At 48.0% G+C, this 16449-nt stretch overlaps 1 protein-coding gene across 1 annotated transcript in view; it reads right to left on the bottom strand.

The window, feature by feature from the left end:
• Window positions 1-16449, bottom strand: part of LOC122928519 (E3 ubiquitin/ISG15 ligase TRIM25-like) — a 52791-nt gene that overhangs the window by 20904 nt on the left and 15438 nt on the right. Inside the window, exon 2 of the mRNA XM_044281441.1 lies at window positions 333-540. Within this exon, the coding sequence (XP_044137376.1) occupies window positions 503-540 (38 nt within the window). The 3' untranslated portion in view covers window positions 333-502. The remainder of the gene's footprint in view (window positions 1-332; window positions 541-16449) is intronic.

The raw sequence follows: 16449 nt of genomic DNA, 5'->3' as shown, positions 1-16449 counted from the left end.
GACCTTTAGTACGGGCACAAAGTGTAAAAAAATAAAAAAAAATAATAATAAAATAAAAAACATTGCCACACACTGCACCACAGTATACCATGTATCAAAATGACCATTATGAAAAGGAGACATAAAAAAGGAGACATTGTGCTATTAACAAAACAAATGAAACACATGAAAAACTGACTATTTCCCGCTTTTTAAGATGGTCCTCTTGGTTATAAGATACTAAAGAAGACATTAAAATAAAGCCCCCATATATCACTGAAAAAATGCACAAAAATGATTTACATAACTGAACAAGAAAAAAGGCGTATGTACTGAAAAAACTGAAAACGCACCTGGTCAGGGAGGGGGGTAAATTGCCTTGTCTAGAACTGGTCAATCATGTCATACAGATGGGAATTTGAAGAAAACATTTTTAGGAGTTTTTACAGGGGCCTTTTTTGCCCGGCTTCCAGTTTTCATCCACTGGATGCTTCTGTATTCATTGTTGTCAGTTTTGTCTGGTTCATTGCAGAGCACTTGGGTTCATGTGCAGGAACGATCCTATTAAAGGAAATGACACTCAAGTTAATAAGGACATGACATGGAAAAGGGACAAACTGTGTCAACACAAGTTCGGAGCAGTAATACGATTTATGGAGGGATAATGCGATTATTGAAACACGTAATTTTGGAAAATCTTTACGCTCTTCTCTGATTAGTACTTTCCTTATTCATTCAACAACCAGAAGGTCTGAATTAAAACCACTTTGGAACTGGCATGCTTATTTTAAAGGGGCGATTGGAATAAGCAGCTGCCAGATACCCCTTATTTGTTGCAAGGATCCATTTGTTGCAAGGTCTGCTGATGCTGGGTTAATACAGGATTATCAACTAAAATATACTCTGCTTGCTTAGGGCGCATTCACGTCACTGTTTTACATAGAAAACAGAACCACCAGAAAACAGAACCAACAGAAAACAAACCAACAGAAGAAATTCATTACTTTGAGCATCAGTTATGCTCAGTTGGCATCAGTTTGCACAAAAATAACTGATCCATCTTTTTTGAGCATCAATTATTATCAGTTTGGATCAGTTTATGTCAGTTTCGTCAGAGATTCGTTATTTTAGACGGGAGAAAAAGTCCTCCTTTGTAAAATAACGGATCTCTAACGGAACTAAGAAAAATGGACGCAAACTGATCATAATGGAGGGTCAAAATGATGTATCCATTTTTGAAAAATGGTTCTGTTCTTCTGAAGAATGGAAGACATGTTGTAGTTTTATTCCGGCTGTCTCTCGGCATGTTTGCGTGCTGCCGCCGTAACTCCGGCCCGCCCCCATTATAGCCAATGGGGCCAGAGCGACAGCACGGATACGACAGGCTGTTCACCCGCCGGAACAGCCTGCCGGAGTTCCTTGCTGCTAGTGTGAAAGTACCCTAAGGGCTGTTTCACACGAGCGGATGCCGTGCGTGACATCCGCTCCGTGAATGACAGCCAAGACCCGATGCGGACAGCAGAAGCACGGAGCAGTAACATGACTGATAATGCTCCGTGCCTCTCTGTGATCTCTTTACTGCGAAATCACAGTGACAACTTTCTCACTGTGAATTCGTAGTAAAGAGATCACAGAGAGGCATTATCAATCATGTTAATGCTCCGTGCTTCTGCAGTCCGCATCGGGTCTTGGCTGTCATTCACGCAGCGGATGTCACGCACGGCATCCGCTCGTGTGAAACAGCCCTAAGGCTACATGGCGACAAGTTACACCATTGACAATCATTACGAAAAATGTTGTGCAACATTGGTGTGGTATGAACCTCACGCAACACATGTCGCAGTGTATTTGTACCCTTTTTTCTTGCGCGACTTATTGTCGTGCAGCACATGTCGCTGTGTAGCCTTGCACCATCTGCCAAACTTCTCATTTCTGTTTTGTACTGATTCATAGTATTTTGTAATAAACCTATTGGGGTAATTTATCAAACTGGTGTAAAGTAGAACTGGCTTAGTTACCCATAGCAACCAATCACATTACACCCTTCATTTTGGATAGCTCCTTTGGAAAATGAAAGGTGAAATCTGATTGGTTGCTATGGGCAACTAAGCCAGTTCTACTTTACACCAGTTTGATAAATGACCCCATATATATGGGAGTCCCAGGCTTTGAGCTGTGCGCTACGATTGGCCAGCGCTGCAGCAAGGGACAACCCTAATACAAAAACTGCCCAGTACAACAGAGGGAACTGCAGACACCGGAGCCTATACTGGGCGAACAGAGTGGCGCCCAGACATACTAGTAAGTGCAGGGGGACCCCTGGGCGCCGCTCTGCCCACTGATATAGTTAGGTTTTAGTTTTTAAACTAGTGAAAGGTCCTCTTTAAATTAAATGTTCTGGACTGACATTCTGCTGTTTGGCCACAAGATTTCTAACACAGCTACAGACTGAACACATATCTCCATATTCATGAGAGGTGGGGTTTTTACACAGAGTCTGGGGAGAGTAGAAGGAAGCAGCCATCTTAGAGGAAGCTAGACTGAGGAACTGTGTGAGCGGAGAGAATCTGACGGCATCCAGGTGTGAGAGCATCCCTCAGTGACCAGAGCTGCAGCTAAGTGAAGCTGATCGTGTTCAAGACCCTGATCCTGTCTAAAGGAATGAGGATTGCTGCCAGGAACAATGATGAGAGCAGAGGAACAAAGCAACATACACTGCGGTACTGCATGCTTGTTGGAGAGACATGGAGGCAAATGACACCACTCCCTCTCAACCATATGTGATTAGATAAATAAAAACACTGACAACATGAGTAGGGTTATTGGCTATGCTCAGGTCCCTTTACCTGACCCATTAGCTTAACTACCCCCACGTCCCATCCCTAATAACCACACACAGCCACTGTTTGGATTAAATCGGCCACAGCAGCCGTTCTTTATTAAATAATATAAATAACATGAACAAACATAAACATTTGTATAAATATATAACTGACGAGGGAGGTCCTAGAAGCCGCCTAACTGCACCTTAAACAACCACAAACCACCACGGCTATTCCATCTTGCCCCCAGCCGCGTACCACAAGCTCGGGGACACCAACTGACGGACGCCGTACCAAGCCAACCAGGTGCCCCAACTCTGAGAGTCCAGCCCCACCATTGAGGCCCTCTCATTCACCGTTACCATCCAGTAGCCCCAGCTTCTATGACCTCCTCCCGCCACGACTGCCGCGACAAACGGAACATCATAAGGAAAACCCCTACCCTAACCCAATATCCTCCCCCCTCATTTTTTTTTTTTTTTTTTTTTTTTTTTAGAATACCAATATCCGACTTACTATGAATACATATATATATATATATATTTTTTTTTTTTTGGTGGTATCACCAATATATATAGAACAGCACCCCCTTGAATCATCGAACCCTAAACCCTAGGGGCGGGAGGGTGGGAGATGCCGGCTCCTTGCTGCTTGACAAAATGGCGGGCGCTACCTCGCCTCACCCTTCCTTAATCTCGCCACTCCCTGCCTCTTCCTGGCCCCTCCCCCTCCCCAGCACGTCTCTCCGTTAACCCTTGCCTACCCTAGCCCTCGCTATCAAAACCCCTCATGCCGGCCTTCCCTGAAGCGTACCGCTCCGTCCGGCCTCACTTGAGTAGGGTTATTGGCTATGCTCGGGTCCCTTTACCTGACCCATTAGCTTAACTACCCCCACGTCCCATCCCTAATAACCACACAGCCACTGTTTGGATTAAATCGGCCACAGCAGCCGTTCTTTATTAAATAATATAAATAACATGAACAAACATAAACATTTGTATAAATATATAACTGACGAGGGAGGTCCTAGAAGCCGCCTAACTGCACCTTAAACAACCACAAACCACCACGGCTATTCCATCTTGCCCCCAGCCGCGTACCACAAGCTCGGGGACACCAACTGACGGACGCCGTACCAAGCCAACCAGGTGCCCCAACTCTGAGAGTCCAGCCCCACCATTGAGGCCCTCTCATTCACCGTTACCATCCAGTAGCCCCAGCTTCTATGACCTCCCCCCGCCAACAACGCGCAGCTTGACCGAAACCTTAAGCTCGCGAGTTCCGCCACACCCGGAGGGCCCTCTCAATACCTCCCTGCAAATCAAGGGACCACAAGTCAATGCCCACCGCATTAAGGTGGACCCCATCCTGTCTCCAAAAACCTCCAGTCCCTGCTTCCAACTCAGGGTGCCGCACCACCACTGCACCATGCTTGGCACAAAACCGCCCAATTACCCGGTTCAGTTTAATCCTGGCCTTATTGAGCTTGTCCACAGATCTCGCCTCTCTCCAGACCTTCCTGGGCACAATGTCAGACCAGACTGTGACCACTGATGGAAAAAGGGACCATAAACGCAAGAAATCGAAACGAATATCCCTAATCAATTCCCTGCAGGGACGGACCCCAAGGTCATTCCCCCCAACGTGTAACACCAAGACATCCGGGGCCCTATCCAGCCTAACATGACGATGAACCTCCTGAAGCACACTACCCCACAACATACCTCTACGCCCGATCCATCTCACTATGGCCATCCCACGCTCAAACCCCAACTGACGCCCATTCTGTCGGACGTCCGCCCGCAAGGCCCCCCAGAAAACGAAGGAATGGCCCAAAATCCACACTAACAACGGGGCGTCACCTGCAAAGACAAGACAAAGATGTTAGCACAGCCCTAAACCGCCCCTAAACGTACATACAGCCGAAAACGCTCCGATTCCCACCTCCCAATACGTTTGATCACCTCATCCCGTACCCCCAAACGAGCAGCCTCCGTGGCAGCCCCAATTCTGAAGGAATGACCCGTATATTTGGCAGAGTCCATTCCCAGATTACGTAAGCATTTCTTAAAAACTGCCACAAATTGAAATCGCGATAGAAAGGAACCATCCTTGTGTCTGAGAAGCGGGCCAGCCGCGACATCGGCCCCTCCTAGAAAATCCCGCAAACACCGTACCGGACACAACAAACATCCCGGCACCTCAAACAAGGAAATAAAACAACCTCTCCCTTCCCGATCCATTTTGGAAAATCTCAGAAATATCACCACCCTGTCGTCATATAAACTGACATCCTCCCTTCTCAGACCCCCCTCCCTCCGCACACTCGCACACACTAACTCCCCCAAACGAAAGGCCCCGAAAAAGGCCAGCGCAAAAGCTAATCTGAACAGTCTCACCTCCCAAACCGAATGACACACTGCAGACACCTGCTCCCCCAACTGCAATAACAACGAAAAAGACACAGGGAGACGTGAATCCCTGACGCGCTGAAACCTTCTATACCCCTTCAGAAGTTGCCGAACCAAAAAGGACTTAGTAACGTCCGGGTAATTCCGCAATTTGAATCCAAAGGCCAGGCCTGCGATGCAGCCGTTGATCTTGTTTTCTCGCATGGCCAATGAAAAGCAACAACGGAATTTCCCCGGCCAGCACCTCGACCCCCAGGTCAGTACACCACCGCTGCCACATACTCCAAGCCTTATCGTACATCCTCCAAGTGCCCTCACTCAATGACGCCTGCAATAGAAACGCTAAGGTACCTCCAAGATCTCCCACAACGACTCCGGACACACCATCCCGACCTGACTCGCCTCCGGGGCCAACTGGCGAAACCGCTCCCACTGCAAACGAGAAAGTGCGTCAGCTATGCAATTAGAAGAACCAGGAACATGCACCGCAAACACCCAAGCATTCAGGGACAAACACCTCAGGACCAACTGTTGCAGCAGGCAAACGACTGGGGGAGAAGAAGCCGTTACGCTATTGATGGCTTGCACCACGCCCAGGTTGTCACAATGGAACCTAACCTTCTTGTGCCTAAACTTCTCCCCCCAGAGCGTGACTGCCAACACAATGGGAAAGAGTTCCAACAACGCCACGTTCTTAACCCACCCCTTCAGCACCCAAGACTCCGGCCACTCACCCGCACACCATTGTCCCTCACAGAAGGCCCCAAAACCAACACCATCCGCAGCATCCGTAAACAATTCGAAATCGAAGGCATCAACAACACCGCCCATAACTAATGCTCTGCCGTTAAACTGTTGTAAGAAAGAATCCCAAACCTTCAAGTCCCCTTTTAACTCCCTGCCTAGCCTAATAAAATGATGCGGAGACACAACCCCCCCAGTCGCAGAAGCCAACCTCCTACTAAAAATGCGGCCCATCGGGAGGATCCTACATGCAAAATTCAATTTGCCCAATAAGGACTGCAGGTCCCGCAGGCGAATCTTTTTAGCCCCCAATGCGGCCGCCACTCCTGCTCTCAAGTCTGATACCTTCTCCACCGGTAGCCTACACTTCATCCGCTGCGTATCAAGGACAATACCCAGAAAACTCAGCTCAGTAGTCGGCCCCACCGTCTTATCCACCGCCAACGGGACTCCGAAACACTCAAAAACAGACTGCAGTGTTGATAACAGCAACGAACAAACCCTAGATCCTCCCGCCCCTAAACACAGGAAATCATCCAAATAGTGAATGATAGAATGACAACCTGATTCCTGAACAACCACCCACTCCAGGAAGGAACTGAAACGCTCAAAATAGGCACACGATATGGAACAGCCCATTGGCAAACACCTGTCCACAAAATAGCCGCCATCCCAAAAACAACCCAGTAAATGCAGACTATCCGGGTGGACCGGTAACAATCGGAATGCCGCTTCAATGTCACATTTTGCCAACAGGGTACCCGGACCCAACCTCCTTACCCATTCCACAGCCGCGTCAAAGGAAGCATAAACCACGGAACAAAGCTCCGGGTCAATGCCCTCATTGACCGACGCTCCCTTAGGGAATGATAAATGGTGGATAAGCCTAAATTTATGCGGCTCCTTCTTAGGGATTAAACCCAAAGGGGAGACACGCAAATTACGGATGGGTGGCGTAGCAAACGGACCATCCATCCTTCCCAGAGAAACTTCCTAGCTAACTTCTCTGCCACTATGTCCGGGAACTCCAATGCTGAGCGCAAATTCTTCCGCTTCTCCGTCGCTGGTACCGGGTGAGAGGGAATATGAAAACCAAACCGAAACCCTAAACACAAAAATTCCGCTAACTCCCGGTTCGGATATCTATTTAGATGATCCACCATCCTTTCCACTCGTACCTGGAGTCAGCCCCTTTTGCAAAACTATCCCCTCCCCTTTGTCTGCCCCCTCTAAAACATCTGCTAGCCCCATGGCCACCGCCACACACTGAACATTCATGCCTAAATTTACATTTCTGGCCGAATTTACAATTTCCCTCATTGAAAAGGAAGCAGAAACCCCTCCCAACTGGGGGTGCCCCTGTACCTTGCTGCACCCCAGCCCCTGACTCGGTCCGAAAGGACTGACCACTCCTACCTGGCGCTGTCACCCTCATCCATAACGCGATGTCTTTATGGTCCCATCTCATATTGGGGCGGACCGCTTTCCTTTGACGAAACTGCTCGTCATAACGTAACCACCCCGATCCCCCATACACCCTATAGGCCTCCCCGATAGCATCCAGATAACAGAACAAAGGGGAGCAACATTCGGGACTCTTCTCCCCAATAACACTGGCCAAAATAGCAAAGGCCTGCAGCCAATTACTAAATGACCTGGGGATAAGGCGAAAACGACGTTTATCCTCATCCTCTTTCCTTACACCATCCTTCTTTACCATGTCTAGATTGAACCGTTCCAATGGGAGCAGCGAGAAAATCTCTACATATTCTCCCTTCCAAATTTTTTCGCGCACCTCAGCCTTCAAATGCGCTCCCAGGGGACCCTCAAAGCAGACATACACTTCCCCTTTAGCCGCATCATCTAACCTGGGCCTATCCTCCTCACCTCCCGCCTGCGTCTGCACTGACACTGCCTCCGCCATACCCGTGCTCGCTGTCTGCGGTATATTGCTATTTCCTGTCCCCAACCCCCACGCTGTTAAGGGGGTGGCCCCCCCTCCACCGCTATCCTGACTAACCCCCGCTAAACCACACAGCAAGCGCCCCAAACCCCCAATAATATCACTATTGCTCCCACCCGCATTGGGCGCCCCGTTAAATAAAGATATCAATGTTCCCAGTGATGTCTCACCTAGCTGCCCGGGTGCTGTGAGCCCGGCAGCCGAAGATCCGGATTCCTGACGGACGGCTCCTGGATCCGCGACGGTCCTGGTATGGTCACTGGCGCTGTTCGCATGCTGCGCCCCAGCCGGATCACTGCTGGGCGCGTTAGGGATAACTCTGGGAAGCCCTCTGTCCTCCACGCTGTCCGGACCAGCAGGGAGCTGTCCGCTCGCCGCAAAAGGCCTGCGCATGTCCCTGTCCTCCACATACGCAGCCTCACGCCTGTCTTCCCGCCCAAGAGGCCTGCTCTGGGGAAGGGGGGCATCCAGAGCAACCTCGTCCTCCTCCTCTGAAGGTGGTGAATCTTGGCAAGGCCTGCGCCCGTCCCTGGCACCGCCAGGCGCAGCCTCGTATGCCAATAAAGGGGCTCATCCTGTAAGGGCCTGCGCCGGGCCGCCCTGGCCGGCCGCGCAGCCCCGCCGCCGCCTCTGCTGCCGCTCCCACGCTGAGCAGGCCTCCGCCTCCCAGGGACAGGAGGGGATCCCGCAGCACCTGGTCCGGATTCACTTGACGCTGCAGCGTTGCGCTGAGGGGGAGGCCCCGCAGCCTCCTCAGGGTCCCGCCGGACATATGGATTCCTCCCACGCCGGGGGGCCGTAGGAGCGGGAATGCTGGAAGGCCCCCGGCGTGGAGGGTCCCTTGTGGGGCTCCTGACACGGCGCCGGACCCGGGGGGGTAGATCGGGGCTCAGGCGCGCCGGCGGCCATGCCCGCCGCGACCGTGTAGCCATGGGATTGGGGCTAGCTGTACCCCCCTCCGCTCCCCCAAGCAAATCCGTCACCTGCTGTGCTAGCCAGTCTGGGCCCCTGGTGACCGCCGCCTCTCTCAGACGCCGCAGCATCGCCTCCACTGCATCCGACATGGCAGTATGCGATGCTGCAGAGATGCCGGCTCCTTGCTGCTTGACAAAATGGCGGGCGCTACCTAGCCTCACCCTTCCTTAATCTCGCCGCTCCCCGCCTCTTCCTGGCTCCTCCCCCTCCCCAGCACGTCTCTCCGTTAACCCTTGCCTACCCTAGCCCTCGCTATCAAAACCCCTCATGCCGGCCTTCCCTGAAGCGTACCGCTCTGTCCGGCCTCACTTTTTTCTTAGTGGAATAGAAATGGCCGAAGTGCTTTATTAAGGGTAACCAAAATTAAAACCAATAAATAATTTAATTAATTAATTAATAATTAAAACCATAAACCATAACAATAAATACCAATTTCAAACCATCCATATAGACCAAGATCCACTCAGCATCAGCTGAGCGATACAGCCCCTCTAATAAAGCACAGCGACAAATAGCACAAAATTTAAGGGAGAGAGGGCGGGCGCTGTCCAGATCCGCGACGACTGCCCTGATGTAGCGGCGAACCTGGAAATATAAAGGGGACAAATTTCCCGCCTTGCGGGCAAGAACAGATCACAGAGCTGGAAATCTCCCCCAGCAACAGGATAACAACCAATCAGCAGCTCCGCTTAAGTTGCCATCCAGAAACTCAAACTTAAACAGAACCAGCTCTAACCGGATTCATCTTCTTGAGGTAAATTCACCTGAAAAATAAGGCGGTAAGGGGAAGAAAAAAGGGGGAGAGGGGGGGGGGGGTAGAGAACACAAACTGCCTAATAATCTTGCCATAAAATATGGGGTCATTGCCCCCATGTGTCCCCCAAGGTAATCGCTCTGGTGGGCCCTTACATTTGTTCTGTTCAGAGTCACTAGCGGTTGCAAAGCAGACACGGGTCGGTAAGATCGTGCATGCACCTCATCACAGTGTTGGCGCCTAGGGACTGAGACCATGCCTGTAGTTAGTTAGGGTCTCTGTTTGTGTTAGGCCACAAGTGTTCCTACTGTTCATTGTAAGGACTCCATAACTTAAAGTGACTTTTCACATTGTAGAGCTGATAAAATTCCCACAAACTCAAGCCAGGCTGGTGTTTTGCACAGAAAAAAATACTCAGGCACGTGCTACAGGACCAGTTATAGGAGCAAGAATACTGTAGATCTGTGTAAGATTGTAAGTTGTTGTGCTGCATCGTAGGCTAGCCTCTACCACACACCCATACAGTGATTTTTGTTCTTTTAGGGTAATAACAGGTAAGGTGTGGGGGTTTAGTTGTGCCCACCAAGTAGGTAAATTACTGCTACAGTTTTGTTTTTTTACTACCATTACTGGTTTGAACTGAACCCTTTTCATTAGGCCTCATGCACATAACCATATTTTTTGTTCACATCCGACATTTGTCTGCATGTTTTGCATATCAGATGTGGACCCATTTATTTCCATGGGGCTATTAAAGGCTCGGACTGCACACCGTGTGCTGTCCGCGTTTCATGTCCCTTGTCCGAATTGGTACAAGAATAGGAATAGTGTGGGACATGCGGACTGGGAATGTGACAGGCTCACACGGACAGTATCCATTTTTTGCAGATGTGTGGTTTGCGGACCACAAAACGGCGAGTTGAATGCGAGGAACTTGCAGCGTGTCAGTGAGAGTGGACATCTAAAACCGTTGCCTCCTTTTTTACTATGAGTTTCATCGTGGTAACGCGGTAAGATCCCACCAGGTGCTAGTCTCTTTAATCAGCAATTTTTCCAGTTGTGGCATCTTTATTTCTGAGTCCTCATTGATGCAGTCAATCTTAAATATACTGACCATTTTTGCTCGTCTCTCATAACAGCCAGTAATTGGTCTCAGATTCCATTGACATCCGAAGATACACTTGCTAGAAAAACTTAACGGTCAGCTCACCAGCTCCTGGTCAGAATCCATGAATGTGTGTAGCTCCAGCCATAGCACAATCACGACAGAGGAAAGTCCAGCACTGCATAGAGTAAAAGACTTCCTTCCTTTAAATTGTTAGGTGGTTCTGCTGGGTACACCCTCTGCACTTTGATTGACAGGGCCAGGCAGGTGTGATGATGTTTACACTGCCTGTCCCTGTCAAAGTGCAGAGGCCGCAGCAGTTGCATAGAGAGCAGAGGCTCTAGGTGTAATGGCAACGCCCCAGTTGCTCCTATAGTTTCATTTGCGGCTTGCTATTATTCACTTCTATGGGAGAGGCGGGGATTAGCGCTTGGTGGTGGACGGACCCCGGGAAATCTGGGGTCCTCCAGCCACAGCACTCCCCGTTCCGTTCTCGATATAGGTGCGGGTGGTCAGTTGGGAGGTTTCCAAGTTTCTTTTGTTGGGAGGTTGCCAAGTAATAGCAATTTGGTCAATGTTTTCTACTCTTATTTTTTATGGGTTTTACCATATGGTGTAAGGCCTCATGCACACGACCGTTGTTTTTTGCGGCTCGGGTGCGGACCCATTCATTTCAATGGGGCCGCAAAAGATGTGGACAGCACTCCGTGTGCTGTCCACATCCGTTGCTCCGTTCCGAGGCTCCGCAAAAAAATATATAGCATGTCCTATTCTTGTCCGTTTTGCGGACAAGAATAGGCATGTCTACAATGGGCCGCTTATTCCGTTCCACAAATTGCGGAAGGCACACGGACGGCTTCCGTTTTTTTGCGGATCCGCGGTTTGCGGACTGCAAAAAACGGAACGGTCGTATGCATGAGGCCAAAATAACATAATAACTCTATTTTACTGGCATATGATTATGATGATACCAAATTTTCATAGATTTTATATTTTATTACTTTTACACCATTAAAATTATTTTATAGAAAAAAATTTAATTATTTAAAAAATCCTGTGTCGCCATATTCCAGGAGCTATAACTTTTTTATTCTTTTGTCAATGAAGGCTTGGTTTTTGCAGGATGAGCTGTAGTTTCTATTGGTGTCATTTTGGGCTATGGAGTTCATTGTGCAAGGTAAATAATAAGATAACTTTATTCTGAGAGTTGATATGATTATGACTAGAGATGAGCGAATTTCCGGTTATGAAATTCATTTGCGATTTGTTTACTGGTAAAAGGTGAATTGCGTTATGGATTCCGTTACCAAGGACCATAACGCAATTCTATAACGGAATGCCTTTAGAGGCATTCCGTTATTAATTCGGTCATAATAGAAGTCTATAGGCTGCATAACGGATTCCGTCCCTTTTCCGTTATGCAGGAGAGGACTCCCCTGCATAACGGAAACAGAACGGATCCATTATGCAGCCCATAGACTTCTAAAGGCATTCCGTCATATAATTGCGTTATGTTCTGTGGTAGCGGAATCCATAACGCAATTCACCTTTTACCAGTAAACGAAGCATGAACGACTTTCAAAATATAAAATTCGCTCATCTCTAATTATGACTAATGTTAAATCAAAGTTCATGAAGTGGACTTAGATACGAATTTCAGAGAAAAGTTGATTCACTGCAAAGCCAAATTTTCTCGTGCTTCATGGTAACAAATCGATTTTCCCTAAAATGGGGTAAAACATAAAAAAAATCATACTCACCTCATCCATTTGAGCGTGAAGAGCCCGCCACAGCCATCTTGATTGAAGATCCCGCGTATGATGTCACCACACCAGCCAACATGATGACATCATCACGAGCCGTGCGAGATTTTGCGGTGGATCTTCAATCAAGATGGTGGTGGCGGTGTCACGGAAGGTGTACAGGAAACTAGAAGACACAAAATGAAGATCCGACTGACTGGATCCAAAACTAAGGAACAAAAGGGAGAGCCCTGCATCAGACCTGGCTCTCTCCCTAACTGCTCAGCCTATGCGAAAATCCCAATGGTAGATGATCGCATATCCTCGTACCTCGACTGTATAACACCTGAACACCCTATAATAGTGAGGGGACACGACCACCGGCTCCCTACACTTGATACGGAGGGAGTCAGGGTCACCTGGGATCCAGCAAACAGGAAAACACGAAAGAACGAACAAAACTTATCTGTAGAAGACTCAGAAGTAGGATCAGCATGCACACACTCCAGGAAGGAATATAAACCGCAAAGTGATGCAGTATGGGGAGGGATTTAAAGGGATGCAATCAGTGCAACTACATGACAGCTGAGAGAGGCTAACGAGATGAGAAAATGAAAGCAAAACAAAAGGAACCTCAAGGAGGAGGTTCTGAAGGACGTCTGTCAGAGCTTCTCAGATGTCTGGTGGTGACAGGCGGGCTCTTTGAGATCAAATGGATGAGGTAAATATGATTTTTTTAATTTTTTTTATTACAGGCTTAAATATTAAAGTCTGATGCCACGATCATGAATGCGGCATCTGAGGGTACAATGACTGGGAGCGGCGCAATTGCCTGTGTTCCCTGTCATTGCACCCACTATTTACAAAGAAATGGACTTCGTAATGAATCGAATTTTCCAGAACTACGCTCAACACTAATTAGCTAGCGCCTAGACGGGGAAGTGTTTGTGTTTGTGCTGGTGCTGAAGTGCCAAAATAAAGCACCGTTTGAACGTGAGCCCCCTTGTCAGAGGAGAAGTCTGTGATTGCGACCCCCTGAGAGAAAGCGATCCCTTACAATTGGTGGAGGATGCGGGGATGCAGCAAGTTGCTAAGGGCATGTGTCCATGCTAAAAGGGCACAATGTTGTTGCTAGAGGCAACAGAAAATTAAAAGGCAAAGTGTCGCTAAGGGTGATGGCATGACAAAAAACATGTGCCTCTGAAAGTTGTATTGGAGAAATTTAAAGGGCTGGAAGCCAATGTCTGGATAAGGTCTCATGCACACGACCGTTGTTTGGGTCCGCATCCAAGCCACCGTTTTGGCGGACCGCAAAAAACTGCACGCCCGTGTGCATGAGGCCTAAAGCTTATGTTGCAAATCTGGACACTTTTGCTGTGTTGCAAGGAAATCTTGCGATGATTTAAAGGGCCGGAAGCCCAAGTGAAAGAGACTGACCTGTGGAGGAAAACATTTTTTTTGGGTCACTATGGAATCCTTTGTGGAAGTTGCTGAGGCTGGGTGGAGCCCATCAACTGCAAAAACTATTGCTCGGAGTGTTGCCAGCTGGAGGACTGTGCAATGGAGGATCATTTGATCAGGAGATTTGACAAAACATGTGAGAGGTCCTGCGAGTTGCTAATTTTAGATACCCGCCAACAAGTGTCTCGGGTCATGCCCGACGTTCTGGACTTTCTGAAGAGGGGGCCAGAGACAGATACTACTGGGTCTCTGACCTTTGTAACGGACTATGGCTCTGTACAGTGGGAGCTCTTGAAATGTGAGACCCTGGAGATGGAATTCATACTGGGCAGAGACTTTCCGTTTTGGCAGCTATGGAGTGGAGAAAGTGCTTCAAATTGTACGGTTGGAGAATCTGAGGAAAGGTCTTCAGCAGAGTGTGTGACTCGTCAGCTTGAGAAGGAAGACTGGATTCAAGGCCAAGGTGTTTCCCATGGCAACGGCTGCACTGAGGAGACTGCATGTGATCGTGTGACCAGGAACCAAGGGCTGGAGGTTCCTAACATCCAGGAGAAGGATGATAACCACTGTGGAGATGTGTGTGTATAGCACTTTGAAGCGCCGAACCCGTGACATCTGTGGGTAAGAGCATTCCTGTTATGGTGTGTGTGACGGAAAATGTGATAGTGAGCAAGGCTCTGGAGGTTGAGCATGTTGCTGACCAGTGCCCTACTACCTCAGAAGCCATGAACTGTGGTGTGAGCAAGCGGCAGTCGATATGTGCCGAGCCAGTAGGTGTTAAGACACCAGAAATAGAGACTGCGACAAAAGTGTGTGACATTGTGGTAAATGGCAGTCCAGTCCAAGCGTTGTTGGACACAGGGAGTTAGGTGAGCCTGGTACATGCCAGCTTGGTAGATGGGGACTATGTGGTGGACAAACAAGTGAGTGTGATCGACATACATGGGGATAGCAAAGTGTATCCTGTGGCTCTCACCGAGTGTGAGACTCCAGTGGGAACTGGGACTTATGAACTTGGTGTTGCAAAAAGGCTCATGCATGATGTAATGTTGGGCCGTGATTTCCTCTTGGTTGGGAGTTGTGGGGAAGAGGAGACACTTTTGCAGCAAGTGACGAAACTCCCGCAGAACCTGTACCTGTCCCTTTAAATGATAGTGTAAGGGAAATGACCATTGAAAACAATGGTGCAGAATGAATATGTGAAGTTAATTGAAATGCATAATGAAAATGTGGAGTTATGTGAACTATATGATAATGATGACACCCCTTTTTCTTTGCAGGCTGTGATCGGGGAAGAAGCTTCTCCTGCTGGTAAAAATGTATGTTATTTGACAATGCTGATTGATAATGTTGGTAGCACACAGCTGAGGGAACCTACTGTGGTAAATGTGAAGGAAAGTGTGGCAGTGCTAGAAAGTTTACTGTAAAAAAAGATTTATCGAACTCAATTCGCTCATCCTTAGTGGCCACACATAGTGAGATTGAGAATGTGTCGCAACCAATTCCCACTGAAAAAGCAGAAGAGGCGGTTCACGTCCCGAAGTCTGCTCTGGGTAAACAGCCAGTCAGGCACCTGAACAGAAGGCTGACTCCCATAAAATAACCTACAACAAAACACTAAGGCTAATTAGCTATAAAAAATTAAATTTTATTCAAACACATATTAAAAAACATTAAAAAAAGAGATGACAAAAGTATAAATACTAAGTGCCGTACATCCCTGGGAGATGTGAATCATGGGTATGATGCTAGGAAGGATATAGGGAGAGGGCACTTAATGACCTACTGAGTGGGCATCAATACATCTAAAACAAAAGTGCAAAACAAGCCCTATTATACAACAGAGGCAGTATCCCTACCCTACCAATAAATGCCAAAAAGTATATAATGTATCTAAGTAACCACATATTGGGTATGTGGTTAATTATATACATTATATACTATTTGGCATTTATTGGTAGGGTAGGGATACTGCCTCTGTTGCATAATAGGGCGTGTTTTGCACATTTTCCACTTTGCACTTTATACAGCGCTGCCCATATTTATTCATATCCCTGGCAAATTTTGACTTAAAGTCACTTTTATTCAACCAGCAAGTAATTTTTTGACGGGAAATGACATAGGTGTCTCCCAAAAGATAATAATACGATGTACAAGAGGCATTATTGTGGGGAAAAAATACATTTCTCAGCTTTTATTTACATTTGAGCAAAAAATACAAGATGTTCCTCACTGTGGAAAATCTCAGAGGACGTGGTCGGAAGCCAAAAGTGACACCTGTGCTGGCCAGGAGGATAGTTAGAGAGGTGAAAAAGAATCCAAGGATCACCACCAAGGCCATCCTGGTGAATCTGGGCTCTGCTGGTGGCAATGTCTCAAGGCAGACAATCCAACGGACACTGCACAATGCAGACCAAGGAGGATGCCACTTCTCCAGATAAGGCACACAAAAGCTTGCTTGGCCTTTGCAAAAGCTCATCTGGACAAAGAAGA

This window comes from Bufo gargarizans, chromosome 2 (genome assembly GCF_014858855.1).
Source record: "Bufo gargarizans isolate SCDJY-AF-19 chromosome 2, ASM1485885v1, whole genome shotgun sequence".
NCBI classification, from domain to species: domain Eukaryota; kingdom Metazoa; phylum Chordata; class Amphibia; order Anura; family Bufonidae; genus Bufo; species Bufo gargarizans.
Note: the sequence above shows the minus strand (reverse complement) of the source record. Positions and strands in the feature narration are given on the sequence as shown.